This window comes from Setaria viridis, chromosome 1 (assembly GCF_005286985.2).
Source record: "Setaria viridis chromosome 1, Setaria_viridis_v4.0, whole genome shotgun sequence".
In the NCBI taxonomy this organism is placed as follows: domain Eukaryota; kingdom Viridiplantae; phylum Streptophyta; class Magnoliopsida; order Poales; family Poaceae; genus Setaria; species Setaria viridis.
The window spans coordinates 5907134-5927950 of record NC_048263.2 but is presented as its reverse complement, the minus strand read 5'-3'; the positions used below and the strand labels follow the sequence as shown (position 1 = coordinate 5927950).

Sequence of the window (20817 nt, the reverse complement as noted above, 5' to 3'; positions counted from 1 at the left end):
AAAGAAACGACAATACAGTGAGCACACAACATCTGAACAGCCTCACGAGATCGACGACAGCAAGTTCTTTTTTTGAGAAGACAATTGCAATATTCATGTATCTGTTTTTTCCGTTGTGATGTCAATGTGACCTTCGTGTAAAAATCAAGGACGAGTTGTTCTAGAAATTCAATTAATTCCTTTTGTTGAATTACCAGCACCACAAGCATAAAAGGATTTCTTAGTTTAGTGTTCAGTCCTTGTTGAATCGCCGACTACAGTATTCATGTACTATCTCCTTTTTCTTTGCAATGTCAACGTGGCATTTGTGTAATCGTCAAAGATTTTCAAGTCAATTGATTCCTTTTGTCGAATTACCAATAGCACAATCATGAAAAGATTTCTTAGTTCAGTGTTCAGTCCTTGCCGAATCGATATTAACTTGTACTTTTCACCTTCAATCCAAACTTTTAGCTCTTTCCCGTTCAAACAAACTCCCGAGGTCTTCATTCAGATGAATCTTTTGTTTCCTCTCTGATCATAAAACATAGATGCAATGTTTCATAAGACTATATCATCTTCATTTCTCGTATGTAAACTTGATCAAGTCGATTGAGACGTCAGATCCTGGTCAAGCAATTCTAATCTTAGCCTTACAAGCAAATCTTGGGCAACAAAAAGAGCCAACGCGTGACACTCTCGCTAGCTGCTTTTCCTTCCCATGCCAACTGCGTTCCCCTGTGATCGGCCGTTTCACCCTAGAGCGAGACGCGCGCACTGCCCGGCGGCGGCCGAGGAGGAGCAGCAGGCGGGGCGGCGGAAGAGTTCGCGCGCGGAGAAGGCCGAGAGGACGGCCATGCCGCCGGCGGCGAGCATGCTGCAGAGCATCCCCGCGGCGGCCTGCTCGCAGAAGCGCGTGTAGATGTTGCAGAGCTTGCTCCACTGCAGCGCCTCGACGCCGATGAGCCCCACGAAGCACGCCTGCAGCGCCGCCACCGTCGTCGCGAACACCATGTACGCGCATCCCTGCAAACGCAACCCACGGTGAAATTGAAATCCCTGCAGAACTGAAAGGCGCGTGCTGGCACTGCCATCTCTGTCCGGGCAGCTCAAGCAGAGCTAACACGGCTCCTGTCTGGTCCCCGTCTCCTACATGGAGAAGACGACGTGACACGAGGAGTACTGCAGCTCTGAATCTCTGATCACCCCAAGTTGCCATTGCCATTAGCAAGTGCTCGAGCACGACAGGGATCGCTGGCAGACTCGGCAAGCTACTCTTTTTGCCAAGCCAGCAAGAATATGAGAGCGACGCCGTTTAAATGGAAACGGTTGGGGACAGGGCATGCCCCTCTGCTCGGCTGTCCGGGAAAAGCGAGCCGGTGGCTGAGCGAGTGAAGAGCAAAAGCGTGGGTTGCGATCGCGCGCACTGTACCTTGTCGAGGAGGAAGGAGGCGCACGCCACCCCTCGGCTGAGTCGCCGGCAGCCACCGCCGCCGGTGGCGACGGCGAGGCGGGCCATGTAGAGGCACCGGGCGAGCTGGACGACGTGGTACCCTGCCGCGGCCGACGCCGACACGATCAGCACCCTGCGAACGCGCAAGAACAACACGCCACGCGCTTTAGCGTTCGTGCAACTGTTTTGGTTCTAGAAAAAGATCAATCCATAGAAAGATAATCTTCCTGCCATGAAAGAAGCTTCTCTTGCTATGCTTCTGTGACACGAAGAAGCTTCTGTGATGATCACTTGATCAGGGTGAGAGGAAAAGATGAAGAGATCAGTAGTGGTGGGTTGCGTACCAGAGGGCCTGGACGTCCTTGGGGACGGCCCTCCGCTGGACGAAGAGCACGGTCTTGGTCTGCGCGCTGAGCCCCAGCAGCAGCGCCCCCGCCGCCGCCATCGCCGCGCACGCTCCCCTCAGCACGCACTCCGCCCTCGCCGGCGACGGCGCCAGCGGCGGCGACCCGGCTGCCATCAGTTCACTAGCTCCTCGGCGCCTCGATCCACCACCGGTGGTCAGCTCTAGTAATAATCCTCCTCGCTCCTGTGCACGCGCTAGGCCGCTAGCTCCCTCTTGTTTCTTTCCTCGGCGAGACGAGGGCCCTCTCCCCTTATAGCTTACACACAGGGCTCGGAGACTTGGGGACGCAGCGCGCCGGCGTGCAACGTGTGTGTCCGGCTTCCCGGGCGTGATCCGGTGCGCACAACAGCTGCACACGAGCAACGAGTTCCCTTTCTTTATTTGCTATCGCCCAGCTATTCGAATTCATTCATGAACCTGACCTCATAACTAGGAATCGTCGAGCAACTTGTTCCAAGCCATCACGTCATGTTTATGCTAACAGTTGGATCGGCAAAACATATCCGGGCATTTTTAGGGCTTGCTTGGTTCCCACGTGCTAAAGTTTAGCACCTGTCACATCGGATGTTTAATACTAATTAGGAGTATTAAATATAGGTTAATTACAAAACTAATTGTACAGATGGAGTCTAATTCGCGAGACGAATCTATTAAGCCTAATTAGTCCATGATTTACAATGTGGTGCTACAGTAACCATTTGCTAATGATGGATTAATTAGCTTTAATAGATACGTCTCGCGAATTAGCCTAGGGGTTCTGCAATTAGTTTTATAATTAGCTCATGTTTAGTCCTCTAACATCCAAACATCCGATATGATATGACACGGTTAAAGTAACACCAGGTGTCAAACATCCTTAATTACGTGCTCTCTCGATCGTAGCATTTACTTTGTCTTTATCCTGACAAAGGAAAGGTGAAACATTTAAAACAGCAGTACAACGTATTCTGAAGGGCTTTTCTGCTGTCTTGAATTTCTACATTCCAACTAGAGAAAAGAAAATACAAAAAATAAGAAAGAGCACAGGTAGACATATATGAACATAGACACGTGTCCTTCTATGAGCACCTTCGAAAAACTGGACGTGCTCGATTTTTGCACAATTTAAATCCTAAATGTTTGTTCTATTACTGGCCATTCTTTAGAATAAGTATTGTTGGCCATGGCCTATCGAAAGGGAATTATTGCCCATACTGATTGGGGGAGGAAGCATGTCGTGTAAGCGATTGGAGCCATCAGAATTGTATATCCAGCATACTAGTTGTCTTGCAGGTCATCCACATTAACCACAGCACAAGACTTGCCCCAGCTTCAACTTCGAGCGTCAAACCCTCAACTGCCTGGAATGCGACGGGTTACCAGCTCAGCTCCAATGCTTAAATGTTCATCAAAACGAAAAGACAATTAGTTCGACCAGGACCTGCAATGCATATTTCATTTGCAGCTGCTAACCAAAGGCAAAAGTACAAACTTGAATTAGTCGATTCGACGAGTCGACTCTTGGGTTTACTCATCTGTCGATTTTTCGGAGACATTTGGGTCGGTTCGCAGCTAGCTTTTGCAGATGATTCAACCAAGGGATCCACGTGACCACGTTTCTGGTGTGCCCAGAGTTTGTACATACCGACATACGAGTGAAATATATGCAAAAATATGAAATTTAAATGGGCAATCAGATAAATGAAAAACTGAGCCTGAAAATCTGGACGCAATTAGTCTATTCAACAACAGTGCCACAAGTTCATTGTTCCTACAATTTACATCAATGATCAGCACATCACTGTTGTGAATTAATTGCGTAAGCCAACCTACAGGTGCGTGCTGCTAACCATGAAGGTTGACCTCATCCTGTCATCCACTGACAGGTCCACTAATCCCCTTTCACTAGGACAGTGAACTGCCCCTCTTGACTCTTTCTGACAGATTCTAATGTGGTTCAGTTAATGGCACATAGGGATCACAATTGTAATAAAGATTGCCGGGAAGGAAAGGGCAGAATAAGCAGAGCTAGCAATTACCTGCTGATAATGCAAAATATCGCCAACAGAGGAGTTTCGCAAAACACATTTCAAGAAGCCATGCAGCGACATACACACCTAAATCTTTGAATTAATTGGCATTGTTACGGTATTCTGCACAGAGGAGCTTGGGGAAGAAAGATACACAAGCATAGGTGGAGTCATATGTCGAACTTAGCAGAGCTATGTTACACAAGCAAATGAGGCGAATTCTGTACAAGATAACAGGACTATTCGTTGTACACTTCAGAAACTTGTTTCGATGGTAATCAGGGCGGTATGAGAGCCACATAGCTACTGTGTAATTTACAGCGGAAAGATAACTTCGACCAAAGTAAGCCACGGCGTTAATCCTCCAGCTCGACGAGCTGCGCCCTTCTCTCGGCAGCTTTCTTCCTGACGAAGATCCCCCACCTCATTGCGGCCTTGATCTTCAGCCACCCGACGACAGCTTTGCCAGACGAATGGCTGCGCTCGCCTTCAAAACCAAGGTTAGGTAAGGGAGAGGGCATGTAGGACTGGAAGTTGAATGTGTCGTCTGGCAAACTGCCAGAAGCACCACCCATGCTGAAGACCCTAAGCAGCTGCTGCATGTCTTCACTCTCGAGCATTTGGTGGCTCTTGATGCGAATGTCTTCTGTGAAGTCATCGCCATACTGACTCTCACGGTTTCTGGGCCAGTCAGTGTATCCAACGTTTGCTGGTTGAATCGACTGGCTTTGGGAAATTACTTGCTGCAACTGGCCTAGTTCCAACCCCATGGCATCATTTGCAGACCCCGTCAGCATGTTAGGTGGTAAGAACGAAAATGTGTCATCGAATGGTGACTGGACATTGCTGGATGAACTCTGGAGCTGTGCTGGATGCGTTGCTGATTGGTCACCATCATACCCTACCGAATCAGATCTGCCTGAAACAAACAAAGAAACATGGTGTTCAAATTGCAAGGCTAGTCTATATTGATAACATATTTTGCATAACTTGGAAATTTCATATCAGATTAATTTCTGTATCAATGTATTTACACAGCCATTAGTGTTTCCAGTTACCATAAGCTACAAACTCAAACCGACAAAAATCTGGTCATTGTTTCTAAAGGCTCAGATGCTGCTTACCTGCTGGTGATGGCCCTGGCATGCTCGTCGAAGAGAGGTGCTGCTGATATGAAGCAGGACCAACAGCAGGAAGATTGGTCTCAACTTGACCAGTGGATGCAGCTTTTTTCTTTGGTTTAGGATTGAAGAGACCTTTGCCATCATATTCAATGACATACATCCAATTGTCATATGCTTTCTTTACCAATGCATCAGCAAAGAGCTGTAAAGAATAAATAAATTCTAATCAGTCAGGGGGTTTACAGAAAAATAATCTTATACTTGTCAACCAAGCAATGAAAAGAGGGCTCATATGAGAGTTAATTCAAACAGAATACTTCAACAGGGTTGGCAATTACTACAAGCTGATACTTCTCAAGAACAGTTACAGTCAATAGAAGGCCACAGGAGGTCTGACACATTTGAGTTAAGCGATTACAAGCTTCTCAATGATTGACAATGCCATTAATAGCAATAATATGGTAAGTTCTAGAAACTTTTCTGATATTCAACATCATTATCCTTGAATATGTAGAATTGTATGTGAAGAATTTTAGATTCTAGATCAATGTAACATAACAACAGGTTGGAACTGCAATTCTGATGACCTAAGTTACATGATTTTCAACCAAAAAAAAAGTATCGGCTCGCATTTTTTTAAAAAAAATAGCATCAATAAGTAATTTAGCTTTATCTTGGAAGACAACTTATAAACATACGTAATTTCAGTCTTAGTCAATATCCTGAATATATGCTAAGTTGACTGACCTTTTGGCTATCATCAAGACTCTCAGATGAATAGAACTGCTCGCCAGAAATCAACCCACAGAATGCATAGATATTGTTGAAAATAGCACCAATACTTCTGCTCTCATCAGAATAGTATATGTAATATTTTCCACTTAAGACACAAGTCTTTGCATGTTCCACGAGGGTTTCCCACATCTTGTTGGACATACCACTTCCAAGTATCTATCACAATAATTAAAAGTCAGAACCCAAAACACACAAAAAGGAAACGGAAACCTCCCCCTGCCTCAACAAGAACTTACACTGCGCAATTTCTGTGGTTCCCGAACCACAAGCCTAAGGAAATCCTCAACTGTAGATATTCCAGATTTGTTCAGCCTCTTATGGAATGACCCATCCTTCCCTATTTTTTCCAACCTCCAGACCTCATCTTTCAGTGTAGGTGGATAATGCTTCTTGTACACTAGACAAATGAAATTTAAATAACTTAGATATATAATACATGTCAAGAAAAAGAAACAGTGATGAATTTTTGGGACTTACATTCTCCTCTATGGTCCTTAACCATAAAAGCTTCAGTTTTTGCTTCACGAACGCGAACACCCTCACAAAACCCTGAGGCAATCTTCAAACCAAGTCTGAATTTCCTACTCCTTATCCAGCTAGAGTTATCTGTGAACGTAAGCTCCCCAATTGTTCCGACGCCTTCTTTTAGTGTGACTTGTAGATCACCAGTTAAAATAGGCCGCTTTCCCTCACGCTCCTTCACAACATGACTGTCAAACTCTTCCCCTGTCCAGCCCTCTTCATCTTCATTGTTGAAATCACCTTCGAGAACAACAATATCAAGTTTGGCGGATGACTCTGGACCAGAGGATACAACACAACCAGAGCCAGCATCAAGCAAAACAACATGAATTGCAGCTCCCTGCTCCCCTTCAACTTTTCCTCCGGTAAAAAGGGGAAGTGACAGCCTTGTACGGAACTGGAGTTGCAGAGTTCTTCCATCAGGACCTTCAATTCGCTTTGGGGAAGACCTGTTATAATTGAATCGGTAACAGAATAATTGTTAGCATCGACATTATTCCTTGTTTGGTTTGTAATCTTTTGAGCACTAACACAGAATGGTAAGTGAAGGAAAATGACTTATTCTTAATTAGACTACATGAATAAGTCATCAATGAAAGAACTACTGTCATGCACTACACACAATGTTTAATAGAGTAAGAAAAAGGATATTTTGTGCTTTACATCTATAATATAGGAGGAAAGCTAATGTGTACAATTTTCTGTAAAAGAAAATGTAGCGTGTGTATTCGAAGCTGATAAGATTACACACTACTAAGATGCCATTAACGCACAAGGAACAGTTGAAGAACTGAAAGAATATGCATTTAGCGAATAAGGACAGGGTTACCTTCCACTGATTGTTGCAGGGCCAAGTCTGACCAGTGCGCGCTCCACTTCTTCACTAACCTATCAAATTAATGAAGAATACAGTCAAATGTTGAAAAAGGAATGATTCTATTCCTGCTTGATGTCTCTTTTGTACATAATGTTCTTACTACTCTACGAAGAATTGGTTCCAATGATGAGCAGAGCCTCTGTAGACTATCCATCTTTAATGCTTCAACAATAACACTGCAAAGTAGAAAGAGAGACTATTTACTACAACTGGAATGTGATAAGTCACTACTTATTCTGTTATTCGTACATCAAAATAACGTGCCAAGCTTGCAGAAACGAGCAAGCAAAAGAACCATTTTTGGCAGCAACAAAAGTCTATATTTATAAAACTGCAACAACTATGTTTGCTTGTCCTGATTGTGTGACAGTCTGAAGTTCATGAACCCAAAGTCAAAACATAACTAAGGCATTCCCGAAAACTATTAATATGGCAATCAATAAAGACATGATAAGTTTGGTGCATGTTCAGTCTTCAACTCGAATTTGCAAAGAGAATACATGTATATGCAACTGAAATATAACACTGATTATTAGAACCATAACTCTATTCCATTCCTGGTAATTGTTCTACAACAATCCATGGATCCCCAAATCTATCTAGACTCGTACCAGATCCACCAATATTATTTGTTTCCATAGCTATGAATAAAGAAGGTGGCATGCACTCAGTTCAGTAATTCACTTGAGATCTTCACATATACCTTCAAAATGCTAGATCAACCTAAGTAACTAGGTGGTTTAATATCAAGAAGAAATAGGCACCAAAATTCACATAAAAAAGGACTCCAACTTGGGTGGTCTGCGCACCTTCAACCAACCGGGCTAGGCCATTTTCTTTGTGCACCTTGTAGGGCACACTTGAAAGAGGTTGCTTCAACTATTAAAATAAACAGGAGACATACCAAACTTGCCCCAGGAAACCCAACAGTCAAACAAAGCACTTTTTTTAATTAAAAAAAGGAACAGACAAAGTACATTACTCACATCCAACTAGGAACAAGAAGGTGGACATTTTGTCGATACTATTAATACACATACTTTCCATCTTGGTCAACGTATTGCTACTAGTACTCCATTCTAGAGTTCATGTTCTTGCACTTACTCCAGTCATTTATACATGTTGCATAAGACATGTTAGCAGGAATTAAGGAAACCGATCATTTTACTTTTCGGCCCTTGTCCTTTCCATTCACAATCCATTCACCTGTTCTCAGCTTGCGTGCCGCACCCGCTGCCAATTCTGTCATGTTAGCAGAAATTAAGGTACCGGTCATCTTACTTTTCGGCCCTTGCCCTTTACATTTGCAATCCATTCACCTGTCCCCAGCTCCATCAGCCGCCGCTGTCTCCCCCCGCCACGTACACACCCAAACCTCCCACCCATCGCCTCGCAGCCACGTGCCTCTGCTGCTCCCAAATTCAACGCCCCAGCCAGCTCCTGCTGACCAATCCGGTGCCTAAAATGGGTTGCTGGTGCCCTCTGGGTGGTCCACATCTGACGATGCAGCGCTGATTGTGGCAGTGAGCTACTCGATTTGGGCAACAAGAAGCTCGTTGTGCCACTTAAATCCTTGCTGCCATGAGTATGAGTGAGCTGGAGGAAGCGTGGCCATGCTCCACTGGGTGGCAAGTGAGGAGGAAGGGCATGAGTACCAGAGCTTCATCTTTCTCCCTACAGCAGGTCGGGGAGCGGTGAGCGACTTGGTGGCCACATGGCTAACAATAGCCAACTCCTCTGGGTCTAGCAGTGTCTGTCAGCTCCGATGACGCATTCGTCTATGGGCACAAGCTGGGACTTGAGGTCGCAATTATCTGTTCTGCTGGAAAACTAACTAGCGCTTGTCAGTGGCAGACAAGGAACAAATTGTTCTGCTGGAAAACTAACTAGCGCTCGTCAGGGGCAAACAAGGAACAAATTGCTCCCAACATGTGACACTTCATGCATTTTTTAACATTGTAGCAAAGCCTCCAGCAGTTCAGTGTCATGCATAAATGACCATAGGGAGTACTACATACCAAACCGAATATATGCACTATAAGATCAATATTTCCTCTAAATTCCATGGTCCAGCGAACCTGTTTGCCATCACTGCAGCCAATTCCCCAACAGTCCGCATTAATCCCAAGCTTAAACGCTGTTCTTAGCACCAATAAGTAGCCACTGAAGCTGATTTAGGAGTTCAGATCAACCAACTAATACAAAGGGAACAAAAAAAGGGGACAAATTCTACAGCTAATCATACTACAAAGCAATCAAGCAATTCCGGCCGAAATTTTCAGTTGCATAACACTGCAAGTCGCATAGTCCTCCGGCGAGTGTTCCCCATTCGTGCAATTAGTTCCTCAGCTAGTCAAACAGGAGCAACATCACGAAGGTAAACACGCACGAAAGCGACATCCACGGTAATTCCTCACCTTGCCAGAGCCGGGGGCCGCGCCCGCTTGGCCTCGGGGCGCCCGTCGTCGGCGCCGCCGGCGGCGGCGGCCTCGAGCCCGCGCTTCTTCTCCATCCCGCTGGCACGGGACCCCCGAGCCAAATCTGCACCGAATTCGGCGAAATTCGCGTCAGATTCCAACTCCTTCGCAATTCGGCATGCGCGGGAAATCAATCTAGAGGGGTGGAGGGAGGAGAGAGACGGATTGCTCGCCTGGGTTTCGGACGCCGGAATCGGAGACGAGGGGAGGGGAGGACGAGATCGCGGCGGGGTCGGGGACAAGGGCAAGGGAGCGACCGCGCACACAGTCTGATGTAGTAGGGTGGGGGGGGAATGAACCGTATAATATTACTGGCAACGTTTCGCACCCGACCATCAACCCGGCACTTGAGAAAACATCAGTGACATGTGGGCCCGAGTTGAGGCCTATCAAGTCGGTCCCACCCGACGTCGCGGGCACGAGGGCGGGTACGCGGCGGCACTGGTGCGAAGCGAAAAGCGGGAGGTGCACGTTGCGGGCCCGCAGTGACAGTGACGTCGCGATCTGGCTCTGCGTGACGTGGCCTCGGCGCCACGCAAATATCCAGAGGGCAGCGGAGCGCGGCGCGGCGGTCCACGGACGGGCGGCGTGATCTTTTGGCGGGGAGGGGATCATGATTACCACCATATGGAGCAAAGCTCAAGGGAATAATCAACACGTGAGTAGGTCCGGCACCACCCTAACTACGCTTGAAAAAGAGTAAGTTATGATTTGTAAGTTCTTTTTGACGCTGACACTCTGTGAAAGGGAAATCTTAATAGTTAACATCAAAATAACTGTAAGAGAGATGTTATTATAAGAAAAAATCATGCAAAGCTAGATTTTGGTAATACCACCAAGTCTTAGCATGTCGATGAGTATATTTAAAATATCACTTTAACTATAATAGTACCAATAGCATCAATTAATTCATACTGCTTACCCATAAGTTACCAAAAAGTGCAAAAGTTTTGAGATTTGGGGGTGAGGAATACCTTAACCTCCCGTAACTTTGAAGGACTGTCGAGAATAAACCAATCCGACGGAGGCGATATATAATGAGTAGGGCCACGACTGCGAGGTGGAGTGGACGTTCCTGATGGCGGTGGTGATAGGTCGGTGACGAAGAAAATTAGGGTAGGAGAGATTAACACCGTCTACGCTAGTTACCATACCAACGGTAGGAAACGTCATAGACAGAGGAGTCAAATGAAGTGAATTAACTCAGTCATAAGAGTTTAAGAAGAAGATTGGAGCCTATAGGTTCTAGATAGATGGATGAGGCACGTTGATTGGCTTCAGTGATGTTGTTTTGATTCTCTCTACTGCCTTAACTGTCTATGAGCTAAGGAAGGAGAGTGGCGGCTATGAGTTCTATCCGGCAATTTTGGTTCTAGCGGGAATGATCAAAGGAAGGACACAAGCGAAGGGTTAAAGGAGCAGTTTATTTGGACAATTGGTCAATCTAATACTCAAATAAAAATCAAGCTAGAGGAAAAGCAAAATCTAAGTTGTGTTGATAGAGGACGTGCACTTTAAATATATTTAGAAATACATCGAGTACAATTATTGTTGGTCTAAATAGCTTCTTAAAGCATTTGTACAATTAGTGAGGCGTGGCATCCTAAATATGGATAACATCTACCCGGAAAAAAATGATAACATCATAATAGAGGATATCGTTGATTGAATCATAGGCGCTATTGAAAACATTACAAAATCTATAGACATTCATAAGATAGGTAATAAAAAATTATGACAAAGTTAATGTCTAGGTCCCCGAAAGATAACATATTCTACATTTTATCACATAAAAGTGTTTGCCTGATGGCAATGGTAGGTTGTCACTTGTGGATCAATCAAGTGAAGATATTACAACAAATATCAGCAAGAAAAAAAACTTACAAGAAAAATGGCGTAACGCGATTACTATTTATATCGATCCTAGCACTAGAGCTAATTGAGAGATGCTATAAGAGTAGGATTTTCTTGAGAATATTTCTTATCTTTAGGAATTTATTCAGAATCTCATCAGTGTGTGTATTTCCATGGCCTTCGACCACTCTAAAAAAGAAGTAGTAGGCCTCTCTCGAAAAGTTCATGGAGATGAACTCTGAACTTCGCTCGTCACAGTGTTGACTAAATCTTTTCTCCCATCTGTATGACTGATACGCGGGCCCTGTGCATACGGATCAGGCCAAGCCGATCCAACACACCCGATGCGGAACAGTGGACCACGCCCACGTGGGCACCCTTGTCAAACCCCGACCGCTCCTCTGCTCCGCTCAGCCGCCGCCGCCTCCGCCCCCGCCGGCCGGTGGCTGCCACCATGTCCCCCGGCAGCTCCGCTTCCGTATACCTAGGCGTCGACGTCGGCACCGGCAGCGCTCGCGCAGGTTCGAGCTCCGATTCTCTCTTTTCAATCCTCTTTTTATTTACCTTAGCCTTTATTTTTCGTGTAAGGATTCGTCTTCGTTTCCTTAACTTGGCTATCGCCAGTTTATTGTTAAATTATCAGTTGGATAGAATGATCAACTTCACCAAAAATTGACCTAAGTCTGAGTAATTTACCATTTTCTACGAGTATTTGGACTCCGAGTGACCAAGTTGTTGGCTGTGGGTCCAGTGATGTACAAAATGGTGGTTCATCAGAGAAAGGTTGCTGGTAGTTGTTGCTCCGATGTAGAGTAATCTAGGTTAGGCATCTTAAATAGTCTTTCGGATATCATTTTAGAATAGATATGTATATAATAGCTGCACCCAGACCAAGTGTTCAATCTGATTCAAGAGGACATCAATCTACGAAGATCAGGCAACCCCTTGTTGGGTTCATGATGTATCTGTATCTTAATGTTAGCGCTAAGAGAGATTTTTATTGATGTAATATCACCTAACTTGTACCCTGGACGTCTCTACTCTCTGTCTTAAATGAATAGCAGTGCTCCTGCTCCCTTTCAAAAAAAAAAAGATGATAACTGCACGCAGAACCAGTGGTGTAGCCAGGATTTTGAATTTAGGTATTCATTGTGAATTTTTTTTTGTTCAATACAATACACAACATCAAAAGTGTGAGCACAAAAATGATGAAACCTCATTGGATCCTCATAGAAACTCCTTTTAGAATGAAAAAAAATCTACTATTATTCTTGTTTTTATACATGTATTAGCACTACATGATATATGTATCAAAACATCTATGTAGAATCATGGGTATTCATGTGAATACACATGAATACCTCTAGCTACACCCCTGCGCAGAACTGTCTTGGGTCTTGACACACATGACATTTTAGAAGGGAAATACTTCACATACAACCAATTTATATAACTCCACTGCAACCAGGTGTTTTGAACCCTTTGTTTTAGTCTTTGACACCAGTGTCATTTGAGACATTTGATCTTCTGGTTAGAAGTTGTACAAATGTGTTGAACATAAGTCAGTCGTTGTGACCTGTTCTTTGTCCATTGTTTCAGGTCTCTTTGATCAGAAGGGTAAGTTGCTGGGGTCAGCGAGCAGTCCTATACAGATATGGAAAGAGAAAGATTGTATTGAGGTTAGGAACGATTCATAACTGTGCAACGTATTACATAAATGATGCATGCAGGAAGTACCATTTCAATGTGTTCGGTTTGTTTTATATCCAGCAATCATCGACGGATATCTGGCATGCAGTCTGTGCCGCGGTGAAATCTGCTTGTTCACTGGCAAATGCAGCTCCTGAGGATGTTGCTGGCCTTGGTTTCGCCGCTACTTGCTCCCTTGGTTTGCTCTGAACTCTATTACCTCTTGCATCATCATATACAGAGGGCAAAGGTTGACATTTAAATGGAAGGATTGGTTTTGTGTCTGTGGGAAATCTAGGATTTCACCAACTGAACAAAATAAAATATGCTGCTTGCAGTTGCTGTTGATGCTGATGGTTCCCCTGTGTCGGTTTCTTGGAGTGGTGATACGAGGAGGAATATCATTGTGTGGATGGACCATAGAGCTGTAAACCAGGCAGAGAGAATCAATGCTAGCAATTCACCAGTACTGCAATACTGCGGTGGTGGCGTTTCACCAGAAATGCAGGCTCCAAAGGTCAGGCTTATGGGTATGGTTGATACCATGCATATATGGAAACTTTTTTCTTGCTGGTTCATCATTGGTGACCACTGTCATTGTGCTCACTGTCAGATAATATTTATCTTGTTCTTAACACACTGCAATCCTAAAGTAGGCTTGAATGTCTCAGAAACTTAGATTCTAGTATTTAGGAAGTGGAACACCATAATATTTACTTGTTTTGATGTCATCAATATTCTGGCTTATTTGCATTGGTATCAAGAGAGACTGGAAATGATGTTCAGAAAGTGACGCATATTGTAATGGTTTTGGAATATTTGCTACAGTTAGTGCTGTTTTAATTAATCTTTTTATATTAAAATATTGTATTCAAGAAGGGGCGAAGTAATTGGTTCTGTGTTCTATCTTTGTATCTGAGTTTCTCCGTTGCTGTTCTCATATTTAGACTTTGTGCATTTGCAGCTCTTATGGGTGAAGGAAAATCTGCAAGAGTCTTGGTCTATGGTTTGTAGGTGGATGGACCTCAGTGACTGGCTAGCATATAGGTGAATCCCTATCTTTGTGTGATTTTGCCGTAACCCAGAAGCTGGTGAGTTGCTTTAACATTCTTTGCTCTGGTGCTTTCTTTTGTAGAGCAACAGGTGATGACACCCGCAGCTTATGCACAACTGTCTGCAAATGGACATATCTTGGACATGCACACATGGAACAGTGGAAAGAATCTGATTCACGCGATATGGAGGCATGTGGATGGGACAATGTTTTTTGGGAAGAAATAGGGTTGGGAGACCTTGTCGAAGGAAATTGTGCAAAAATAGGTGAATAACTGTTCTTTTATTTTTTGTACTGAAGTTGACATATTTATTGGTGTATCGTTTATTGATTTTTCTAATACAGCATTAAGCCTTTGGGCAATGTAAACAGGACGCAGTGTTGCTTTTCCTGGTCATCCTCTTGGTTCTGGTTTGACAGCTACTGCTGCAAAGGCAAGCAACTTAGTTGTACTCAAAGCGTTTTTGAGGTGGTGTTGTTTAAGTTACTTTGTGATAAACTGTATTGTATAAAGCTACATTGCAATCCAGTTGTTTTGGTGCTTTCTCTACAATGTTTAAGCAAGAAATGTCTGCGCGGTTGATTTCCGTTGTTCATCATCTGACATCAGTTACTTCTAAATCTCAGGAATTAGGCTTGCTTCCTGGTACTCCAGTTGGAACTTCACTTATTGATGCTCATGCTGGTGGAGTTGGAGTCATGGAAAGCATCCCAGATGAAGAACTTAAAGCTGATTGTTAGTAATGGTCATTTTTCATGATTTGATTGATACTTGCTTTTAAAACTCTGTGCATATTATATTTTTCTGACATTTTTTCAGTGTCTGATGAAGAAGCAATATGCCATCGGATGGTACTGGTTTGTGGGACATCTACATGCCACATGGCTGTTTCAAAGAACAGATTGTTTGTTCCTGGTGTCTGGGGACCATTTTGGTCTGGTACAGTGCTTTCTCACATGTATTTTTTCTACTTCCTTAAAACCACGTATTTGTTTTGAGCTATTTCTTGTCAGCATCTTTGTTAGTTTGTTTTATATTAGTTCTTTTCTATCTTTTGTTGGTCATGTTGTCTAATACTGCCCATTAATGCTTTCAAATTCAGCAATGGTACCTGAGTTCTGGCTCACAGAAGGTGGCCAAAGTGCAACTGGTGCTCTACTTGATTACATTATCGAAAACCATGTTGCTTCTCCTCTTCTTTCTAATCGTGCTTCTTCTCAAAGTATGTTTCATGTCTTATGAGGCCCATCATCTTATTAGCTGCTTGTATAACCATGTAAAGGAGCATAATTTTCTGCTCAAATTATCCAGGCATATCCATATATGAGCTCCTGAACAAGATGCTGCTTTCAATGTCGCATGAGCAAAATAGTCCTTTTCTTTCAGCATTGACTCAAGACATCCATGTCCTTCCAGACTTTCATGGAAATCGGTAAGAAATAACATTACACATTTACCGCTTAATATTCAGTAAGAATGTTGGTTATCTTCGGTCTCCTTGGCATATTTCCTGTGGGACACAAGACACATTATGATCACAGACCAGAGTGCTTTCTCTGTGTCTGACTTTAACTCAACGGGCTGCTTATTCTTCGATGTCTACTGTTTCTGTTTGTCTCCAGTTGGTGAAAACTCATTGGATCACATTAACTGTTGTACAACGCACTCACCAAATTGCAGTGAGACATTTTTCTTCTTTGGTAATCCTACTAGTTAGATGTCTGATGAACAATATGACAACAGAATACAATCATTGAGGCTGCAAGCAGTATCATTTATTTATGAGACTAAATATCATGCCAGAATGGTGGCGTATAATACAATTCACTTGCCTCATGTTATTTGTTCTTTCGCTCATGGACATAATAGTATTCTCTATATTTTGGTTAAAATTTACTTTTCACCAAGTGGCACACTTCCAATGTATTTGACTTGAATGCAAACTACTATAGGTCTCCCATGGCTGATCCAAAATCCAAAGGGGTGATTTATGGCTTGACACTCGATACAAGTGAGAAGCATTTGGCTCTTCTGTACCTAGCAACAATTCAGGGCATTGCTTACGGTACTCGTCATATTGTGGAGCACTGTAATGCTCATGGACACAAGGTACTTATTTTCTCTCAATGTTTTAATGATTAACTTTGTTGGATAGCACAGAGCTTAATGCCTAGATTAATTATATTTCCTTTTTACATAATAGATCGACACCCTTCTTGCCTGTGGAGGACTTGCAAAGAACTCTGTGTATATCCAAGAACATGCAGATATTATTGGCAAGTCCCTTCTTCCTGCAATCATGCCTCTACAACTTCTTAACTCTTCTGATGCATCACCTTTTGCATCGTACTGTGCAGGATGTCCAATAATACTTCCTAGAGAGAACGAGCCTGTGCTTTTGGGCGCTGCTGTTCTGGGTGCTGTTGCTGCCAAGAAGTTTCCTGGTGTTCGTGATGCAATGAAAGCGCTTAATGCAGCAGGGAAGGTATTTCCCAATTTTTCTTCAGCTGTGCTCTATGCTGGACATTAAACATGCATAAGCTCTTAACTTTGATCTTCTGTTTCCACTGCTGGTTATAACTTGGATTTTTTTTTTTTGCAGGTTGTAAATCCGTCATCAGATCCTAGAGTCAAGAAATACCATGATGCAAAATATCAGATATTCAGGTCCCTGTATGAGCAACAACTCTCTCATCGCTCAACCATGGAGCAGGCATTGCAGTAGGGCTCTATGACCACTTATCACTGTATTCTCTGCTATATGAAAAACCTGGGTTTCACTCTCATCACCATGTTTTCTTGGATTATTTACATGTAACCTCTATCGATACAAGTGATGATAAAATGCCTGTATGAATTATAGATAGCAGGGCAAGATGATCCTTTTCACAGGAATGGGGAAATCCACAAGTTTGTGTGGTGTTAATAAAGGAAGGAGATGATAAAACGCCTATGTAAATCAATAAAGATATATCTTGTGGTTAAAGTGCATATGGAAAAGTTTGCGTTCTCATTCTATGTACCAATTTTGTTGCATGCTAGAACATAATCAGTGTTGACCCTGCATGAGCAAGGACACTAACTCTAATCTTTAGTCCTGCTCAGATTGATCGCCATCATCCTGATCAGCTGTTGATCTTTTGCTTCTACTCAGATTTGTTCACTTCCAAGTCAGATGAACTGCCGGGCTGCTGCTCACCATTGAGCAAGCTTGATAGGCTTCTGCAGAACTGCTTGCAGATCAAAGAATTGCATTGCTCATCAGTGAAACGTAGAAGTTAGAACTGAGCTGAAACAGAGCATGGAATGAACCTACCTCTCTATATGCTCTCAGATCCCCAGTGGACTTGGACACTTCGACAATGCAGTGTACCGGAGTCACCTCGATCACCTGCATTTCTTATAATTTCAGCCTATCTATGAAGCTTCAAGTAAAAATGGACCAGACGGTTTCAGGGTTTTGGAGCTTGACCTCAGCCAGAAGAGTCAGATCAGGTATGCTCCTTTCAAGCAGTCTGCTGTCCTGAAGCTTCACCTGTGCCACATTGAGAATTTAATCTTAGCTGCTGCTTCAAATCTTGAACTGTGTTATCTGGAAAGGGCTTTCAGGAACGAAGATAGGGAAAATGTTATGTGGTTTAGTTACCATGGAGCTGTCCAATCTCCACATTGACAAGCTCACATCCTGAGCTGCAACTCTGATCTTCTCCAGTGTTTCCTGCAATGTATGCGACGAGCCAAACTTTGTTTTCTGCAGATCATCAGTTAATCTCCGAATCAGTTGGCAACGATTTATTGATACAGCCACAAAGTTGAGATCGGATTGTTCAGAAAATCGTGCACCTGCTCTTGGAAGAGACCTGACAAGTCGAGATCACAGCAAGTTGCGATCAGTTGGAACGCGTTGATGAACCGCCCAGGTTCCGGATTCAGTTCTGCGGCTTCCCTTACCTACACACAAGGGCAACTTTAGCAATTTGAGAGAGGAAAAGAGCGATGCACATGCAAGGAGCAGTGTAATGGTTACCTCTGAAGCGTGACTGCTTTCACTGTCTGTGCTAACCTCTTCAAGATCAGAAGAACCATCATTGTCATCATCAGTTCGTGATGGATTGTAGTCCCCTTGGAACCACTTATCATCGAAAATATCGCTTATCTTTGCTCTCTGTGCCATTTTTTAAAGATGTTGAAAATATTAATACCTGAAGGCTAATACTCGTAAGCATTTATGGAGAATTTAAGTACCCTTATAGGAGATGGTTCCAGAATCCTCAAAATGAGCTTCTTCTGAAGGGGAGTGAACCATCCCGGGAAAGTGAATTGCGCCCTGGAGATCTTTTTGAAGAGAATGGCTATGTTACCATAGCATCCAATCAACAGAGTAGTAGCAGAAAATATTTCTAGATGTTTACCCTTCTGTACAAGCTTGTCAGGCTGCGGTCCTGAAACGGCAGATAACCAGCAAGCAGTTCAAAGAGGATCACGCCACAAGACCAGACGTCCGCTGCCGCGCCATCGTAACTCTTGTGCAGAATCACCTATCAGATGCTCTGAGCTTTCGACAAATTTGCAAGGTACAGCTCCGGATGGACCATGCAATGCTCCTGTTTGTGCTTGAATGAAAAAAGTTTTTTGTGAAAGTTGCCGTACCTCAGGAGCTATATAGCAAGGCGAGCCGCAGGATGTGGATAGCAACTGCCCTGGCTGAATCAACAGAATTTTTGTCAGAGTTTCAGTATTGGATCTGAGCCATTTGATCCAAAAGAAGATAGTCGAGTAAATGTGATCATAAAAATGCATGCAATTCCTAACCTTCGTTAGCGCACTGAGTCCAAAATCAGATACTTTGAGGTTGCCCCGGGTATCTAGCAACAAGTTCTCTGGCTGCCCACAACGTCAGAAACAGAAAGTGTGTGTGTGTAAACAACTCAGTGATGCGATTATTTGTCAGGTGACGAAATTAGGCGAGAACAGAAATGGTGACTTAGGAGACGAAATGGCTTGTTTCTGAACTTGAAGTTAAGTGATCATCAGAGGTGCAGAACGATACCTTGAGGTCTCTGTGGTAGACGCCTCTCCTGTGGCAATAGTCGACAGCATCGATCAACTGGTAGAAGTACTTGTTCGCTTCCCTCTCATCCAATCGCTTGAGGCAACTCTTTCGACAGGATAACAACGAACCAAAGGCAGATCAAAATCTGTCTCCAGTTAAGACTAATACTAATCACTCAAGAATTGTTACTGTGAACGCCGATCAACGATCACGATGCCTTACCAGCTTGTCAGAGAGCTGCCCTCCGGAAACGTACTCCATGACCAGGCATATCTTCGTCTTCGTCGCGATGACCTGCGCATCAATTCGCATACACGCATAAGGCGAAAACTAGAAATCTTGGCAAGTCTTAGGCTTATAATCTCTAATTTGTATTTGTGACCACGGTGCATAAATGGTGAACGAGTTTCAGTTCATTACCTCGTGTATCCTGACTATGTTGGGGTGATTGAGGAGTTTCATGGCGCGTATCTCCATTTTCACCTTCAAAAAATCTCAGCAAATCAACAAACGCTCCCCGGTCCGCCATCAACAGCGATCCAATTTTCTCATGCTTGGAATAAAATAAGCACCGCCCGGCGCGCTCGTGCTCACTTGGTGCATGAGGTTGTTCCTGAGCACCGTCTCCCTGTCGATGACCTTCACGGCGACGGTTCCGCCGGTCTCGACGTCGGCGGCGAGCCTGAACTTGGCGAAGGTGCCCTCGCCGACGGCCCGGCCGAACCTGTACTTGCCGACGCTCCCCGCGGATTCGACGAACCCCATCTCCCCGTCGCTCTCGACGCCTGCAGCCTCACTTGTCTGCCTGCCGGCGCGACGCACTTGACCTTAAATGATGCTGCGCGCGTGCCTGCTGCACTTGATGCCTGTGAAGGTAGCCAGTGCGGAGCCTGCGTGTGTAGCAATTGCTGAATTGCCACCGCCGGTCGCGGTCTGCCCTCCCGTCGCCGGCGCGCGCCTCAGCCATGGCCGACTGACCGCGATGCGTTACTGGGCCACATTTCATTTGGGCCTGGTTTTGCTGCGCGTCGGCCCATTACAGCACTCGCTCCACTGATTACCACCGACCCTGTAACCGATCGAACCATTCGGGTTCGGTGGCCCCACCCCCACGTAACGTACGTACTACGCGGCTGGCCTGTTCGACTCCGTTTCGCTCTAGTCTACAGGTATTCGTAAGTTAACCCTCGTAACGGGGTCACAATTAACCCACAACGAGATGATGTCGTCCAAGGTCCGCCTCGCGATCAACGTCGCCTTCGTGATTCTGGGCGTCATCTTCGCGCTCTGGGGCTGCCTCGGCCACGGCGAGACCAGGTACTACAGGATGACGCTGTGGATCGCCGCCGGATGCGCCTTCCTGTCCGCCGCCGCCTTCTTCTCCTGCGACATCATCTACGACGACTCGCCCAAGCGGGGGAGGACGCAGCCTGCTGCTGCCTTGGACGTCGAGTCCGCCGGCGAGCTGCGGTTTGCTTCCAACCCCAAGTAGAACGACAGAACGAGCACAAAAGTTAGCTGCTC

General features: G+C 44.5%; 4 protein-coding genes across 7 annotated transcripts; 1 reads left to right on the top strand and 3 right to left on the bottom strand.

Moving 5' to 3' along the window:
* Positions 1-484: 484 nt before the first annotated feature.
* Positions 485-2317, bottom strand: LOC117843023 (CASP-like protein 2C4). Its single transcript, XM_034723578.2, has 3 exons — positions 1777-2317; positions 1412-1565; positions 485-1005 (listed from the first exon to the last, which is right to left on the bottom strand). Exons 1-3 carry the CDS (start codon positions 1950-1952, stop codon positions 733-735), a joined length of 603 nt encoding a protein of 200 aa, XP_034579469.1. The 5' UTR covers positions 1953-2317; the 3' UTR covers positions 485-732.
* Positions 2318-3927: 1610 nt separating this feature from the next.
* Positions 3928-10272, bottom strand: LOC117850356 (calmodulin-binding protein 60 D). The gene is made up of 9 exons (XM_034732187.2): positions 9816-10272; positions 9583-9706; positions 7266-7341; positions 7118-7176; positions 6244-6737; positions 6003-6163; positions 5719-5922; positions 4972-5173; positions 3928-4766 (listed from the first exon to the last, which is right to left on the bottom strand). The coding sequence occupies exons 1-9, from the start codon at positions 10267-10269 to the stop codon at positions 4204-4206; spliced, it is 2337 nt and encodes a 778-aa protein (XP_034588078.2). The 5' UTR covers positions 10270-10272; the 3' UTR covers positions 3928-4203.
* A 1483-nt stretch (positions 10273-11755) lies between these two features.
* On the top strand, positions 11756-18731 carry LOC117852392 (uncharacterized). The gene is made up of 16 exons (XM_034734475.2): positions 11756-12017; positions 13096-13175; positions 13267-13384; positions 13524-13702; positions 14150-14232; positions 14321-14505; positions 14612-14673; positions 14867-14975; positions 15060-15179; positions 15343-15462; positions 15552-15672; positions 16193-16349; positions 16444-16516; positions 16598-16725; positions 16843-16961; positions 17395-18731. Exons 1-16 carry the CDS (start codon positions 11783-11785, stop codon positions 17417-17419), a joined length of 1914 nt encoding a protein of 637 aa, XP_034590366.1. The 5' UTR covers positions 11756-11782; the 3' UTR covers positions 17420-18731.
* LOC117852398 (CBL-interacting serine/threonine-protein kinase 21) lies at positions 17003-20172 on the bottom strand. Of its 4 annotated transcripts, none has more exons than XM_034734505.2 (14): positions 19888-20167; positions 19714-19776; positions 19516-19587; positions 19291-19398; positions 19053-19124; positions 18891-18944; positions 18653-18778; positions 18486-18575; positions 18268-18405; positions 18084-18191; positions 17887-17991; positions 17713-17775; positions 17557-17631; positions 17003-17470 (listed from the first exon to the last, which is right to left on the bottom strand). In XM_034734505.2, the coding sequence occupies exons 1-14, from the start codon at positions 20056-20058 to the stop codon at positions 17387-17389; spliced, it is 1329 nt and encodes a 442-aa protein (XP_034590396.1). In that variant the 5' UTR covers positions 20059-20167; the 3' UTR covers positions 17003-17386. The 4 variants fall into 4 exon arrangements, with proteins under 4 accessions (XP_034590396.1, XP_034590402.1, XP_034590385.1 ...); XM_034734511.2 differs by having other exon boundaries at positions 18653-18763; XM_034734494.2 differs by having other exon boundaries at positions 18891-19124; positions 19888-20172.
* Positions 20173-20817: the final 645 nt, after the last annotated feature.

Excerpts from the sequence above, each read along its gene's own strand:
- LOC117843023 (XM_034723578.2), bottom strand. The coding sequence starts at position 1,952 with ATGGCAGCCGGGTCGCCGCCGCTGGCGCCGTCGCCGGCGAGGGCGGAG. Across the intron at positions 1,566-1,776 it reads AAGGACGTCCAGGCCCTCTG|GGTGCTGATCGTGTCGGCGT; the intron begins GTACGCAACCCA and ends GCGCGTTCGCAG. Across the intron at positions 1,006-1,411 it reads CCTCCTTCCTCCTCGACAAG|GGATGCGCGTACATGGTGTT; the intron begins GTACAGTGCGCG and ends TTGCGTTTGCAG.
- LOC117852398 (XM_034734494.2), bottom strand. The coding sequence starts at position 20,058 with ATGGGGTTCGTCGAATCCGCGGGGAGCGTCGGCAAGTACAGGTTCGGC. Across the intron at positions 17,992-18,083 it reads CAGGTCTCTTCCAAGAGCAG|AAAACAAAGTTTGGCTCGTC; the intron begins GTGCACGATTTT and ends GATGATCTGCAG. Across the intron at positions 17,471-17,556 it reads ATCTGAGAGCATATAGAGAG|TTCTGCAGAAGCCTATCAAG; the intron begins GTAGGTTCATTC and ends ATCTGCAAGCAG.
- LOC117852392 (XM_034734475.2), top strand. The coding sequence starts at position 11,783 with ATGACTGATACGCGGGCCCTGTGCATACGGATCAGGCCAAGCCGATCC. Across the intron at positions 14,506-14,611 it reads AGGAAATTGTGCAAAAATAG|GACGCAGTGTTGCTTTTCCT; the intron begins GTGAATAACTGT and ends CAATGTAAACAG. Across the intron at positions 14,976-15,059 it reads TGAAGAACTTAAAGCTGATT|TGTCTGATGAAGAAGCAATA; the intron begins GTTAGTAATGGT and ends ACATTTTTTCAG.
- LOC117850356 (XM_034732187.2), bottom strand. The coding sequence starts at position 10,269 with ATGGTGGTAATCATGATCCCCTCCCCGCCAAAAGATCACGCCGCCCGT. Across the intron at positions 7,177-7,265 it reads AACCAATTCTTCGTAGAGTA|GTTAGTGAAGAAGTGGAGCG; the intron begins GTAAGAACATTA and ends TTAATTTGATAG. Across the intron at positions 4,767-4,971 it reads GCCAGGGCCATCACCAGCAG|GCAGATCTGATTCGGTAGGG; the intron begins GTAAGCAGCATC and ends TGTTTGTTTCAG.